The sequence below is a fragment of the Marmota flaviventris genome, chromosome 7 (genome assembly GCF_047511675.1).
Source record: "Marmota flaviventris isolate mMarFla1 chromosome 7, mMarFla1.hap1, whole genome shotgun sequence".
Lineage (NCBI taxonomy): Eukaryota > Metazoa > Chordata > Mammalia > Rodentia > Sciuridae > Marmota > Marmota flaviventris.
Genome location: NC_092504.1, coordinates 107,025,646 through 107,040,107, shown reverse-complemented (window position 1 = coordinate 107,040,107; position 14,462 = coordinate 107,025,646). Strand labels below are relative to the sequence as shown.

Below are 14,462 nucleotides of genomic sequence, written 5' to 3'. Positions count from 1 at the left end.
GATGGGATCCCTCTGCAGGGGCAGTGTTTCTATTCTACTAAGGAAGTTTTAGAGGAGATCCCTGCAGAAGGTAGAGAACTGACTAGGTTTCTTTGGGCTGGAATATCCAGGGCTTCAGAATTTGAGCTCTGTTTCTTACACAGCTGATTCTCTCCTATAAGCAATTAAACCAGGGATAGGTTTAAAGAAACCATTAGATACAAACTTATTTGCAACACATCAAATTCTAAATTGTATCAGAAATAACAAGAATCAGTGCAGTCAAAATACATGTGAATAAGCCTAGCTAATAGGAACAACACAAACCAAAAGGCAGCACTGTTTACAAAAGCATCAGAGTCATTGGAAAATTATCTAAAACTTTTGACCATGATGTGGGTCAGAGATAATAATCCATGGCCGAGCTATTTTTGTGAAAAAATATTAAGCCTAAGAATAAGAATGGGAATAATATCCTTTTAAAAGAAGAGTATCATTAGGCTATCTTCCATTCATTTAATGAGGCAATTATCGAATGCCATATTTTGGATGTATTCAAAAACACATTTTCCTCCAGTAGCAATTTCACTACATGCCAAGAGAAACAAGTTAATTTTCATACACACAATTGCACAAATTTCTTCAATTATGCAAAATTACCTGCTAGACATAATGTATCATCTTTTATCAACATCAAGGCATATTGTAAGAAAATAGCCCTATTTTTAAAGACACAATGTAGCACACTGGCCCAGATTTCTCAATAGCATTTAGAGCATATTCATAAGTTCTGCTTGATAATATGAACAGTAAGCACAGTCATTGGTGAATACCTTAAATTAGACATATCAAGAATTTTAGATCTCTAAGATGTAAGAAAAGGAATCAAGTAGATAAAAGCTGACTTTGTAGCTTGTGACACCTTACCTTAGGCAAGAAAATGAAGTTTTCAATTTCTGTCCCTCAGTAGGAAAGATTATTCTGAAAAGTCATCCCTAACTACACTAAACAAATGGACGTGTCACAGAATATGACAGGTGAAACTTAAAACTCACTAATTTTGAGTTTCACTCCCTCTTCAAACCTAAACAACTTCAAAAAACAGTCATGATTTTTAAAAAAATGCCTTTAATTTTCATCTCTAGAGTCCCATATTAGGCAGTCCATTTTAAATGTTCAGTTGTCTAGAAACAAACACACCAAGAGGCTGATCCTAGTACGACCAATTAGGGTCCCACAGGCACAGAAGGCACCGCCTCTTCTAGTGAAGGCAGCCATGGATGACAGGGATTATCTGTATAAAATTCATAATTACTACTGGAAAAAAACCAAGTGACTAGTGACTGCCAGTTCTAGTGACTGCCAGTCACAGCACCACATCCACAGATGAAGCACTGATGATAACACTGGTCCTGAGGAATAAATATGGTGGGGGAAGGAAAAGTGGGTGAAACCACCAGCAAATCTGTCAAAGACAACTTGGTATTCAGCTATAAAAGTATAACTTTTCATTGCATTATACGTTTCTAATTGCTTTTTAAAATACACTTGGTATGTGAATTTTTTAAAAAGTTAGTCTAATGAACTAATTTAAGATTTTTGGAATACAGAAAAGCCATTCCCCAGCTGGGAAAAACAAAGAATAAAAAAGATTCTGGAAAAAAAAATGAGTTCTGAAAGCAAAGTAAAAACTAAAGAGCAAAAAAAGAGCGGAGAACGAAATGAGACTAAGGAAATCAGCTAGTCTATGATCTAAGTAGAAGGGGAGTGTTTAAAGTTGGTTATGGGCAGCTATTGGTTTGTAGGGCACACTACAAGAAGCCATCACCCAAGGGTACAATCACAGCCTTTTCCCACAGGATGGGAGATGCGAGTTTCGCTATGGGTTAGCAGCTGAGGTCTTCACCTTTATCTCCTTGAAGAAGGAAGCAGTTTCACCCTCGATAATTGGTTGCAGCAAAGGGCTTCTCCGCTTGCTGGAGGGGGAACCCTGTGACAGGTGTTAACAAGTAGGTTACATTGAGAACCCCTTCCCCTCTCCCTCCTCCTCTGGGCTTCCTCTGGCCACACCAATATTTGATTACAATCTTTTAACTATTCTAACCCCTTCCCACCTAAACCTCCCAGGAAAACCTAAAATGACCAAAATTATTCTCCAAGTTGTAGCTTCCCTTCAGAGCCCACACCCATCCATCAGGGAAGACAACTGGGACAAGAAGAGCATGTGACTAGGTTAACCAAACACTCAGAAAAATCCTAAAGGCAAACACACCTGACTTTCCTCTTTCCTCCTGGTCACAGTAACTAGAACACTACAATCAGCTAAGGAGAATAACCAAGCTCAAAAAGCAACACGAACGTTATCTACCTCCTCTGTTTAGGAACCCTAAGGGTTCTTAACTGGAGAAAGAAAATGATTCCTTAGATTCAATCCATTTATTTATGAGTTTATTCTACAGGAAATTTCTAGAAGAGTAGCTGTCTTCAAATACAGCTGCCTGTATCCTCCCTTAGTCATAAAAAAAATCACGTTAAAAGAAATATAAAAGCATATTGTAGGCCTAGGAAAAACCAGGGGATTTAAGGAAGGAAGAGACGAGATCAGCAGCTGAAATGAATATGGATCTCTGCAGTGACTTCAAAGTGAGGAGGTGAGTGCCCATAAAGAAAAGTCAGCACAGGGCATAAGGGCAACCAATCAGGTAATGTCCCCGCCCCCCAGAGGTGGAGAGGGCACTAACATCGCACTTTAGTGACCAGGGGTGGATGCCCTGTGGCTGGGCTAATGGATGGGAGCAGGCTGGCTGGTGCTGGATGGCCTTGCTGCTCCCTAACCTGACAAGATAACAATCCAGGAGCCAAGAACAGCGAGCCCAAGGATGGTGGACATAGAGGGCTACTTCAGAACCATTAGCTTGACTCCCTTTTCTTACACTCCCTCTACTTCTCCACAGCACCCAAGAGCAGGAGACTCTTCCTAGAGTTCCTTAGAGGATCCTCCCTGGATTGAACTCTCAAGGGAGCTGTCCCTCTGTGGGATGGGGAAAGACTGTGGGCAAGCCCCTGGGACTAGAGAGGTACTGTTTCGAGTGAAGAGCCTAGAGAAGGTATAGCCCCTGTCCCCTGTCTTTGAGGAAAGGGTCAGGGAGGTGGCTCAGCATATGTTAGATAGATATATATGGCCAAAGTGTGTCTCCCCAAAGTGTGTGTGTGGGGCAGATTCTATAAGCTTCAGATGTGCTCACTGTAGGCAAAAGTAGCCTCAGAAGTCTGATAAAGTCTTCATTCCTCAAGCTTGTGGGCCATGGATATTAATAACTGGTTCAAGCCTTTCATGAGAAAGCAGGTTAGAGCCCTATTAATATACCCAGGGTTCTTTCAATCAGAAAGGGAGTGTATCAATAATAGGCAGGTATTGCACTCACAATGATGGGTACAGTGTTGACCCGGGACAGGATCTGTTTCACTAGCCGGTACCTGTCGTATAGTGGCTTCATAACCTGACGTTCATTCTTTGTCACCTGAAAAGCAAGGACAAGATTATTAAGAAGCCAGTTTCCAGGACTCATGCTACCAGCTGTCCAAGAGAACAGCCCTGGTGGGCCCTTGTGTCCTACAGAAAATACAGGTGTTACAACTCGAGTCTTTTAAACTATTACTTATTCAACAAATATTTAAAATACATACTTCAGTGGCAGATCAGTGAAAATCATTCTATTGGTAGTATTGCTTTTCATAAATCAGAACTATGGCCATTCTTCCCAGCTATCCCAGTCCTTGGTAATTACCCTAAAGAACTAAAGTCATCATGCTATAGTGACACATGCATACAATTGCTATGACATATGCATGTTCATAACAATTCACAACTGCCAAACTATGGAACTAGCCTAGGTGTCTGTCTCAGTGAATAAATGGATAAAGAAAATGTGATATATATGAACAATGGAGTTTTACTCAGCCATAAAGAAAAATGAAATTACGTCATTTGCAGGAAAATTAATGGAACTAGAAACCATTATGTTAAGTAAAATAAGCCAAACTCAGATGCTCAAGGATCATGTATTCTCTCATATGTGGAAGCTAGAGAGGAAAGAGGAAAGAAAAGTATAGGAGAGTGTGTGTGCGTGTGTGCGTGTGTGTGTGTGTGTGTGTGTGTGTATGTGTGCACTGCAGGTAGTCTCATGAAAATCAAAGAATAAAGAAAAAGGACTACAAGGTGGGTGGGGGAAGTGCTGCGGAGTGATATTGGCCAAATTATGTTATGATATTGTGTGCAGGAACCAATATGTAACAACAAATCCCACCATTATGTACAACCACAATGCACCAATAAAAAGTATGGAAAATTTTTTTTAAAAGAAAAAAATATAAATATTTGTACGAAGCAACAAACAATGGTCATTTTTAAGTTCCTGCTTAAAACTACTCAAAGGTTCAAAATTCCCAGAGGACTTGCTAGTTCCTGGGTCCATGGAAGAAGAAAGCTTGTGTTTCTATTATAACGCATATCATGCGGTCCCCAAGTTATTTACATGCCTTTATGCTCCATGAAATCATTGTGTTTTTAAAAACAAGATTCTGGCAAACAGCAGGTATTCAAGAAACATTTGCTGAAAGAGCACATGGATGACTCACTCATCCTTGTTTCCCTAAAATCTGGCACAGGGCTCAAAATGTTTAAAGGATGAATTCTCTAGGCAGTAGGGAACAATCAAGCCCAACTCCCTGGCATAGCATTTGAAGTTGCTCATGGCCTGCTGCTTCTCTCTGCCCCCATCATACCTAAAGCTCCGGAAATAAACTAGGCCATCACAAACCTCCTTGTCAAAGTCCTTCTCCCCTGAAATGGCTTCCTCTCTGCTCCTTTGACAAATTCCATATCACGAGCCACCTCCCAGCATGCAAGTGTCTTCTAACATCCCCCTACTTGGGGAGACTAATCCTCTCCTTCATGTCACCACCCCACTCTGTGTATGCCTTGCAATTTTATAAACTTTTATACTCTATAGTAACTATTTACACATCTGTCTCCTTATTTAAACTGTAGCCCCTTGAGAGCAGGACTTTGTTTTTGTATCCCTAGTCACTATTTCAAAGCCTGACATAATGGAAATGTTTCATAAATATTTACAAAATAAGTGGATGATTGTCGCCAACCTAAGTAGGTATGACCAATTCACAGGTAAGCATACATTTTCTTTTGGTTACTTCAATGAGGAATGAGATGAAATCTCTTTGTTTTCAAGTCAGCTGTTTGTCTTCTGCATTTTTTTTTTAACCACTCTACACCTGATAAGGCAAGAGTTGCAGACATAGGAAAGAGCCAGTAGTATCTAGCTTTGACCTTTCTCTTAGGGGTCTTTTGAACTTTCAACTTCAACAACAATGCTGGATCATTCATAACGGATTATCCTTTGTGGCTGTTTGTCTTTGCCAGTCTCAAAGTGATCAACAGTAAGTGCATTTTGGATAAACACCACAAGCTAGAAGAAGAGACTACCATCATGCAAAACATTTTGTGGATTTCGCATCATTAGTGAAATAACAACCACCACCTCACTTCTGTTGCTTCCATGATCACAATAGTAAAGGGAGATTGGAAGGGAACTCATTATTTTTTTTATGAAAAAGACTGAGAATCAAACCACAGGTGTTACTACTACACACCCATCACAAGGGCTAGCACAGAAAGACCAATAGTGTCCAGTGTTGGCCAGAGGACTGGACAACCGGAAGTCTCCTTCCCCGCTGGTGGGGGTGGAGTACTTTGGAGAACTATGTGGTAGTTTTGTGTCAAGGCTGAACCTGCAACCCATCAATTCTGCTCTTAAGCACAGACCAGCAAAGATGGCCACTGAAATTCTCTGAGCCTCACTTTCCTAACTGGTAAACAGCAGAATTCAGATTAGAAAATCTTGACCACCCATAATTGTTTGAAAATGACTTTAGGCCCAATATGTTGTGTACTATCTCTTCAAAATCCACTCATTCCTCTTTTAAAACTTTAGTTTTCATTTAAATGATAATGCTGAATGATTTTCCAATGTGTGGAAATAGGATTATTATTAAGATGTATTTTTACACACAAATCAAAACATAACTATCTAGATATGAAGATCTAAAGGGCAAAGGCTGCACTTCCCACTGTCTTTGCTTATGATTTAAAATTTTTTCTAGTGCTCACTTACTACCCTATTTGTTACTCAATAAGTTTCAGATAATATTTCAAAACACAATGGGAACATTAGCCAATAATTGTCCACATTTAATGAGTATAGAGTCTTGATTGGAAATCATAAGGACCCCATTAGATAACTGTGTTTGCCTGCCTTTATCTTTTGGGATGGTTTTGTTTTAGCCTCAAACAAAACTGCCCTACATCACACTTTGGTTGCAATTACCTGGACAGAACCATAAAGGTGAATGGTAAAATGAATCACATATTTTGAAGATAAGACAAAACTGGAATAATGCAATCTTAGAGTTAGAAAAGTGTTATATGTTCACATGATAAAGTTAATAGGTAATGATAGGGTAATGATTTGCCTGAGGCAATAGAGCTGGGTCAAAACCCAAGTCTACTGACTCCCAGTTTAAGTTTCTTTCCCTTCACAAATAAGTGGAGCAGGATCTTGACACACTGTGTTGATGTTCATTTCTTCATTTTAAGGTATTTGACTTGACAGGATTTGACTTGGCTGTCCTTGAAGTCTGCCTTCCAAGCTGAGAGCTCTGCCTATGTTGAGTTAACAAAGATTTCTGAACAGTGGCATAAAAACACTATTTGTGAGAAAATATACTATAGATATATAAAAATTACACTGCTTCAAAATCTCAATAAAACAAAGTAGTTTGAGTGTGTGTGTGTGTGTCTGTGTGTGTGTGTTGGGGGGTGTACCTATGCATCACAAAACTGCTGGAAGACAAAATGAGATAGACTCTTATAACTGTTGCCTTCTTGAATTACTAATTTGGAAAATGCCAACTTTCATTTCTTCATTTTAAGGTAATAATAGTAGGCTGGCTATGCAAAGATTCAGAAAATCCTAAACAGCAGCTAACCAAAGGGTGGCATTTATATATGACTCTATGATTGGCATAAATGTGTACCTGGCTATGTTTCTGCTGCACTAGGCCCCACAGTTTTGAAACCCAGGTTAAAAGATGCCAGTGAGCAAAGAAGAACCCATGAGCTCTGATCAAACAACTTATTCTCTCCCTCAAACTTTTATGACCAAAGCCTGTTGTACACTAAAGGCACCACAATGAGCTGCAGTTATTTGCTCTACTTTTCTGTGCTGTGGTCTTTTGATGAGATCCTTAAATGCTGAAAAGGACACACTTCTGACGTGCCCATGTGTGAATTCTTGTTTTCCATCTATAGCATGCTCTGTTAAAGCAAACAAAACTGCCCTACGTCACTTTGGTTGCAATTACCTGGACAGAACCATAAAGGTGAATGGTAAATTGTAAATGTAAATTGTAAACAGCAGCTGTTTTGACCTGTGATCCTGATAGAGTCTTTTAAAACCAGAATCTGTGGCCTCAGCAAAAACCCGTGAGTTCTGAGCACCTGGCTTCTCAAAAACTGGGACTTGGAATGACAGTTCAGTTCTGGAAGCATCTTTATTTTTTTGTCTAAGTATCCTGTCCAAATGATATTTACAGATCAGGGTTCATGGCAACACCATGGATCTAAGAAAAGTTCAGTATTTGATTTTCAGACTGGCCAGATATCAAATGAACTCTGCTTTTCCTGAGAAGGTTGGTGTATCGCTTTCCAGAGAGAGGCGGAGTCTGGCCAGGGACCAGAAAAAAAAAAAAAAAAAAAAAAAAAAAACAACACTCAAGTTTCCTAGAGCATTCGTTCCCCGTCCTACGAGATGCGAGGACCCATCAGAAAGAATGATGAAAGAGAAATGAATTAGGAGGACCAAGAACTGATAAGAGAGTAAAAAAGGTGCATTCTTTTTCCTGATTTAATCATTTAATCAGAAGTTGGCCGCAGAGTAGAACATATAATTGTGACAGAAGTAAAAACTATCATTTACTCTGCAACCCCCAAAGTCACCCTGTCCCACTTCCTCAGTGCCAAACATCTTACCCATAAATATATGTATACATGTCTGTCTGTGTGTCTCTCTGTAATTCATTTAATTTCCATGACAACCCATAACAGACATCTACTCTATAAACACAGCACTGTGGGCCAAAGAGGTTACCCAAGTCGCCTAATGTCACAGAGTTAATCTCAGTCGGGGTGGTTCCGAATCCAGATCTGTGACTCTAAGATTCACAGTGACTGGGCGAGGCCTTCATCCAGGTGGAATGAATCTGCCCAGCTCTGAGCAACAAATACAGCAGCACACAAACCAGTGAACTGGCAGCAAAGTTAAGACAGTCCAGAAGGCAGCTGTGAGCTCTTGGGAGCCTCAGGCAAGGAAGCCCTTGAAGAAGCCTCGCAATGTCATAACTGGGATCCACACAAGGAAAAGAAAAAACATTAAAGGAAGAAAACACACAGCATCACCAAAGCCTGCCTGTTGGCCACAAGGAGATCTACACTTACGGTCTAAGGTCATGGTGGAAAAGGGGTTCTTCTCTGTCCATAGAAGTGTTCAGTTCTACCTATACAAATTCTAAATACTCCACTTGAAAAGAAGAAAGTTGCACAATATATTTGAGCTCCAGAGCACTTACTGTTTGGTTCAATGCCTTTACAAAACTTGGGGGAAAAAAAAACTTGGCTGAAGCAGGGTACTGGTATTTTTCCACTGCAGGGACAGGCCAGCAAAATCAATCATCATCAGCGCCAGCAATTTTTTTTTTTAATTTAAACTGATATACTCAAAACCAAAATGCAGTGGAAAATGTATTCTGCAGCTAGTCACTGGGCTCATGCTGTGTGTCAGGTCTCACGTTAGCTGCTAAGATTAGGTTCATCACTAGGTGAACAAGGCCTAGAATCCCTGCCCTCACCCGTGTGGAGACTAGTAGCTAGGGGTGTAGCTCAGTGGTAGAGCATTTGTTTACCTTGTGCAAAAGCCTGGGTTCAATTCCAAGAACTGGGGTTGGGGGGAAGTTTAGGAAATCATTCTGGAAGCACTTTTATTTTTTATTTTGGATTAAACCCAGGGCCATGGGCATGTGAGGCAAATACTCTACCACTGAGCTACATCCCCAGCCCTGGAAGCTTCTTTATTTAAAAGACTTAAGAATATATTTTAGATGAAACTGAAACTATGCTTTTTGGTTATATAAAAATCCATCTTTGAACCTAAGTTTCATAATTCCTTATACCTGCTTTTAAGAATTTGTTTTGTCCAGTTTTAAATAACACTGTGAACAGAAAGAATGTTGCTAAGAGTAACCGACAAAAACAATGTCTGATTATATGTTCCTCAAGGAAGACGGCAGAAGCCTATCATGCTGCTGTCCCCCCACAGCTAGCAACAAACATTCAACAAACACTTGCTGACAAACAAAACCACCTCAAATGCTTCCTGTTGTTATGAAAACACAAAGCCATATTTTGGATGCCTCACATTTTGGTTGTGAACACAGCTGAAAGTCCTCAAAAACAGGCACTAGTTGCAACTGCACTGCAGTTGGATGAGCAAGCTTAGAGAAAATGGCAGCTTATGGGGACAGACCTGGGACAGGGACGTCTCCTCACACCTGGGCTATGTGCCTCCTCTGTACTACCTCTGCCCCTGCATCCCTCTGCTCCATCTTTTCCCTCCTCAAATAGGGACACCAGTGACGTCATTTTTGCTACATGCTAACTTTCCTTGGAATTTAAGTTCAGCATCGACTAGATAACAGAGTTCTCTTAACTGACTGAGCCTTCAAAAAGTTGTGATATGGTGTAAACGTGTAGTAAACCTCCTTTACAAGTGAAGAGAGCAAACAATAGGGAACTCCATTTACTGAACATAGAAAATATGGTCCCAAAGTCAGAAAATTGACCCCAATCAGAAAATGCAGTGTATCACATACCGGCCTTCCGTGAATGCTTTCATAATAGAGGAGCGCCTTCTGCAGAGCCACTTTCTCATTAGCAATCTGCTCTTTGGTCATATCCTGAATAAACACAGGGATAAGAAATGAAAAGGGGAAAACACCTGTGAACATTCCAACTTCTTTATTTAAACAAACCTCCTAAAGGAGGGTTAAAAATAATCCTCGTCCAACAGTTCTCCCTGGCTCTGTCCAAAGCTCACTTAGGAATGAGCTAATCCTGACCTCTAGCCAGCAACACAGACAACACAACAGAACCATCATTAACTACCTGGGGCTCCCATGTGGCAGCAAAGGCAAGTGGAGCACTGAGGACAGCAGGAATGTGAGGCACACGGGGCATAACTGAATGGCCCATGCAATGACTATAGCAGGTTACACAGTCCTGAAGGTTTAGTCTAAAATCTTTCCACCTCAGATAATTATAAACTATTAACTTCAATAGGGTCAGTCATTCTGCAATACATGTAACAGAGCTGTCTGCTTTCAACCTGTGGTCAAAAACCAAAGTGCCCACAGGTGAAGCACGCAGTTGTTTCATCTGCTTTCTAGACATGTGGACTGTTTACAGACCATGGCCTTCCACAGGGATTCATGTGACACCCTGTGTCTCTACCAAGCTGGTGGCAATGGCATCAGCAGTTGGCTGGGGACCTCCACACCTTAATGTCCTCAGGACGACTGGTTTCTGCCCTCTTCTCCTGGAGCTTCCTCTGGATGGACTCCAGGGTGGCTTCAACGCTGGGCTTGATGGCTTTATCTACCAGCTCCTGCTTCTTCTCGTCATCTTTTTCAAGCTGGGAACCAAAGCTCTTGGGAAGTGTGTTGCTTCGCTGCCTCACCCTGGGCGTTAGGTCCTCTTCAGATATCTTTAGTTTTGATTCTGAGTGAGAAGATTTGGGGAAGAGACAGAGATGAGAACTGAGCCCTGCTGAATCCAAATTGTTTTTCTGTGATGTCACTAACTGCTTAGCCATGGCTTTTTTTTTTTTTTTCCTTCAGGGAGTATCTAATTATAATATCACTGAAAATCCCTGAGTTATTATGTAAAACCCAAAATAATGATAATGTCTTCCTGGATTATCTGGAATATTTCCCAAACCCTAATTCCTGAGAAAGCTTTAGCTCTGTAACACCCAAGCTTTAGCTACACCAGCCTATTAGCTGTTCTCAGACTGGGGCAGATGTTTTCCCAGACCTGTTCCATTAGCACCTAAAGAGATGAAGGGCTCTAACACCCACTAGCTGGCCACTTGACTTGGATACCTCATTTTGAAATCATTTCACTTTGCACTGTAGTTGTTTATATGACTATCTCCTAAATGACAGCAAGCTTTTGGAGGGAAAGGGGCCAAACCCTTTTTAGATTCATCTCTGTGTCTACCTCGCTTCTCCCAACACCACAGCAGATGAAGTCTCATATTAAACAGGTGTTTAAGACGTATTGACCTGAAACCATCGTCCTTCTACTAGTGATCTGGGGAAATGCAGAAATGCTACAGAATTTATGTCTTAGCTGGTCTGGTTGCCCTGTGATTGAAGTCATGGGAGGACATGGAAATGACCCCGAAGAGTGACCGGAGAGTGTCTTCGGGACCTGGGAATACCTTGGCAGTGGCACCCATAGGAGCTGAGCTGATGGATTTGGTCCCAGCTTCTTGTATGGAAGCTATACTACAGGTCCAGAACTTCACCTACCCTTAAGTTGCTTCCGGAATTTGGCAAGGTCATTTGTCCACTTCAGAACCTCTGGATTGGCTGCTTTGTCACTGTGGGAAGGCTGAAAAAAAGGAAGTCTAGAGTCAATGATTCAGAATAGGGCAGGGAAAAGCTGCCAAATTTGATGATTTTTCTTTTAAACTAGGAAGGCAAAGTTGGGTGTCATAGAATAAGAAATCAACCACAATTCATCAGAGCAAATTCACAAATGCAATTCCATCCTCCACCTAGCTGGTTAATTTTGATGCTTTCAATTCCCCAGGGGTTAAAAAGCTGGATCATTATAATCAGGCACTCGTGTGGTGTTTTGACCCCTTTTCTGTCATTTGTAGGGCTCAACTTGTAAGGAGCAGAAAACAGGGGAGTCTGATGGTCACACTGTAGCCACCATTTGTTCCACTCTTATAGGAAGCGCTAAGGATAGTGCGGAGAACAATGAGCTCAGTATTAATGAAATTTTGGAAAATAATCTTGAATTCAATTTTAGCCAAACAGAAGATTTCATTCAATACTTTCCCCCATTCTGGATCACTGACAAATTTACAAGTAGACTTATGCTTGTGCAATAAAAATGGTGACACCTGGTGAGCAGAGCTTAACAGGATTCACTACTCAGTGTTTATTGTCCTTTTGAGATTCCCTAGGAATTAACTCTCACTTCCTGGGGAGAAGCAGGGGCAGAGGAGCCTGTGGGACACTCACTCTGTACTTCCTCTCTTCTTCAAATCTGTCCTCAAACTTTCGGATCTTCTTTTTCAGACTCTGAATCCTTCGTGTGAGCTGGGCGGGTGTCAGGTCCTCTTGCTCATCATCATAGGAACCCAGAGAAGAGCTTCGCCGCCTACAAGAGGCAAGACTTGGATCAACTGCCTGAGCAGTCACCGACTATTGGGAGGGGCCTTGAATGTGGGGTGCCATGTGGCACAGAGGAGAAGAATCAAAACAACCCCCCTGCTCTTGACTGAAAGGAAATTAACTGATTCATTTTGTGACTGAGCTCTGCATGTCTCACTTATCATGGGGGTCTTTCTCTTACATTTATGATTAGCAAAGTTAGAATGAAATGTTTTCTACAGGCCTGAAAGTTAAATCTGAGAGTGCTTTGAAAATGAAGTGCTAATGGAAATTCAATGTGTGATGCTACAGTTGGGTTACAGTTCAACTGGGAAACTACTAGATAGCCTGCGGACTAGGGTGGAGAACTTCAGATTTGCTCTTCCATAGACTTACATGTTAATTTTTTTTGGGGGGGGGTACAGGATGTTGAACCCAGGGATGCTAATCTACTGAGCCACCCCCGCAGCCATTTTTAAATTTTTGCTTTTGAGAAAGGTCTCACCAAGTTGCTAAGGGTCTAAGTTGCTGAGGCTGGCCCCAAATTTGTGGTCCCCAGCCTCTCGAGTTGGCTGGAATTACAGGTGCATACCACCATGCCTGGCTCACTGCTTAATTTTAAGAAACTCGTCAGCCATCAGCACCATGCTTATCTTTTTTAATATTGTGGGGATAATACATCTGCTCATCAGCAACAGAGAATCACCTACCTCATGAAAGAATGGGAATTCGGGGGAGAAGGAGGCACTTCTGTGTCATCCAGGTATTGGCGACTCTGCCCATAAGCATAAAACCGAGGAGAGAGCATGGGGTCACTGTCCTCATCCAGAAGCTGGCGAATCAGGCGCCCCGCCTGTGGGGAGAGGCGAGCTTCGTCAGAGTCCACGTTCTCTCGCTGCCAGGATGAGAAAGTAGGGATGGGTTCTGAAAAAAAAAATGGTGAGAGGTTAACAGCTTTCTTAAAAGCATGGTTATTTCCCAAGTTTCCTGAAGATTTTAGGAAGCTGACCACTGAATGGGTTCTCATTTTAGATCCAAGGTCCAGAGTAGGACACTATGTCCAACCCAAATCACCACTGTATTTGACAGCCATCATCTGCATTTTATCTCCACTCTCACTTGCCTTCATAAAAAGAGTTTGCTAGGGCAACCTTGAGGAACAGCTTTGAAGGAGCAGAGCCGATGGGTGGTCCCCAGCTTCACTAGCAGGGCAGCCATGACCACTTTTCTGTGGGAGAGCATTACTGAAAACAAGCAAGTGTGTCAGGAAGGGAGGCATCTGGCACCACAGGTTCCGTCCTTCATGAGTCTGTAAGAGCCTACTTATGGAGGGGTTGACAGCTTCCATTTAGGTCATTTGGCAAACCGTTTTGTGTGCTTCTGCTTAGTGTGTGGGATTAGCATGTTTGTGCTGTGTGCTTTGCAGTTGGAACTTAGGAGCTGCTCAAGACTAGGGAGAGGGAGAAGCATAAGTAAATTAGTCAAAAGAAGAAAAAAGAATGCCTCATAGAGAACAAGTTATTTTTAGACAATCTGTAAGAAAAAAAAAAAAACCATACTCAGCACAAAATCGAGTTTGGAGGAGGTGAGGGAGGTTATTTAGTTTCATTTACTGTAAGATCCATCTCAATATATTCTTTTCTTTATTAAAAAATCATATCTAAAATAATTTAAAATAGGTTTTAGGTGATATGGAGTATTTCATTTGTAATACTCTGCATTAAAAAAAGACAGTTATGGCTTAAATTCACTTGTGGATTAGTGATTCACCTAAAGCTGGAATTCGCCCAGGATCTTAAAATCAGGATACCTAGAGTTTGAGTCATGAACAGTTAGTAGCTCCTTCAGCCATGAAACGGTACATGTATAAAATTGTCTGAAGTGCATATTCAGCTTTTTATCTAGAA

At 41.3% G+C, this 14,462-nt stretch overlaps 1 protein-coding gene across 7 annotated transcripts in view; it reads right to left on the bottom strand.

Annotated features, from left to right (window-relative positions):
* Nucleotides 1-14,462, bottom strand: part of LOC114085466 (protein FAM13A) — a 107,630-nt gene that overhangs the window by 10,544 nt on the left and 82,624 nt on the right. For 6 of the 7 annotated variants that reach the window (XM_071614547.1, XM_027926596.2, XM_071614543.1 and 3 more), the window contains 7 exons: nt 13,266-13,479; nt 12,424-12,562; nt 11,701-11,782; nt 10,665-10,885; nt 9,982-10,065; nt 3,405-3,500; nt 1,886-1,969 (listed from right to left, as the gene is read on the bottom strand). In XM_071614547.1, the coding sequence (XP_071470648.1) occupies nt 1,886-1,969; nt 3,405-3,500; nt 9,982-10,065; nt 10,665-10,885; nt 11,701-11,782; nt 12,424-12,562; nt 13,266-13,479 (920 nt within the window). The remainder of the gene's footprint in view (nt 1-1,885; nt 1,970-3,404; nt 3,501-9,981; nt 10,066-10,664; nt 10,886-11,700; nt 11,783-12,423; nt 12,563-13,265; nt 13,480-14,462) is intronic. The other variant, XM_071614544.1, reaches the window with a different exon arrangement.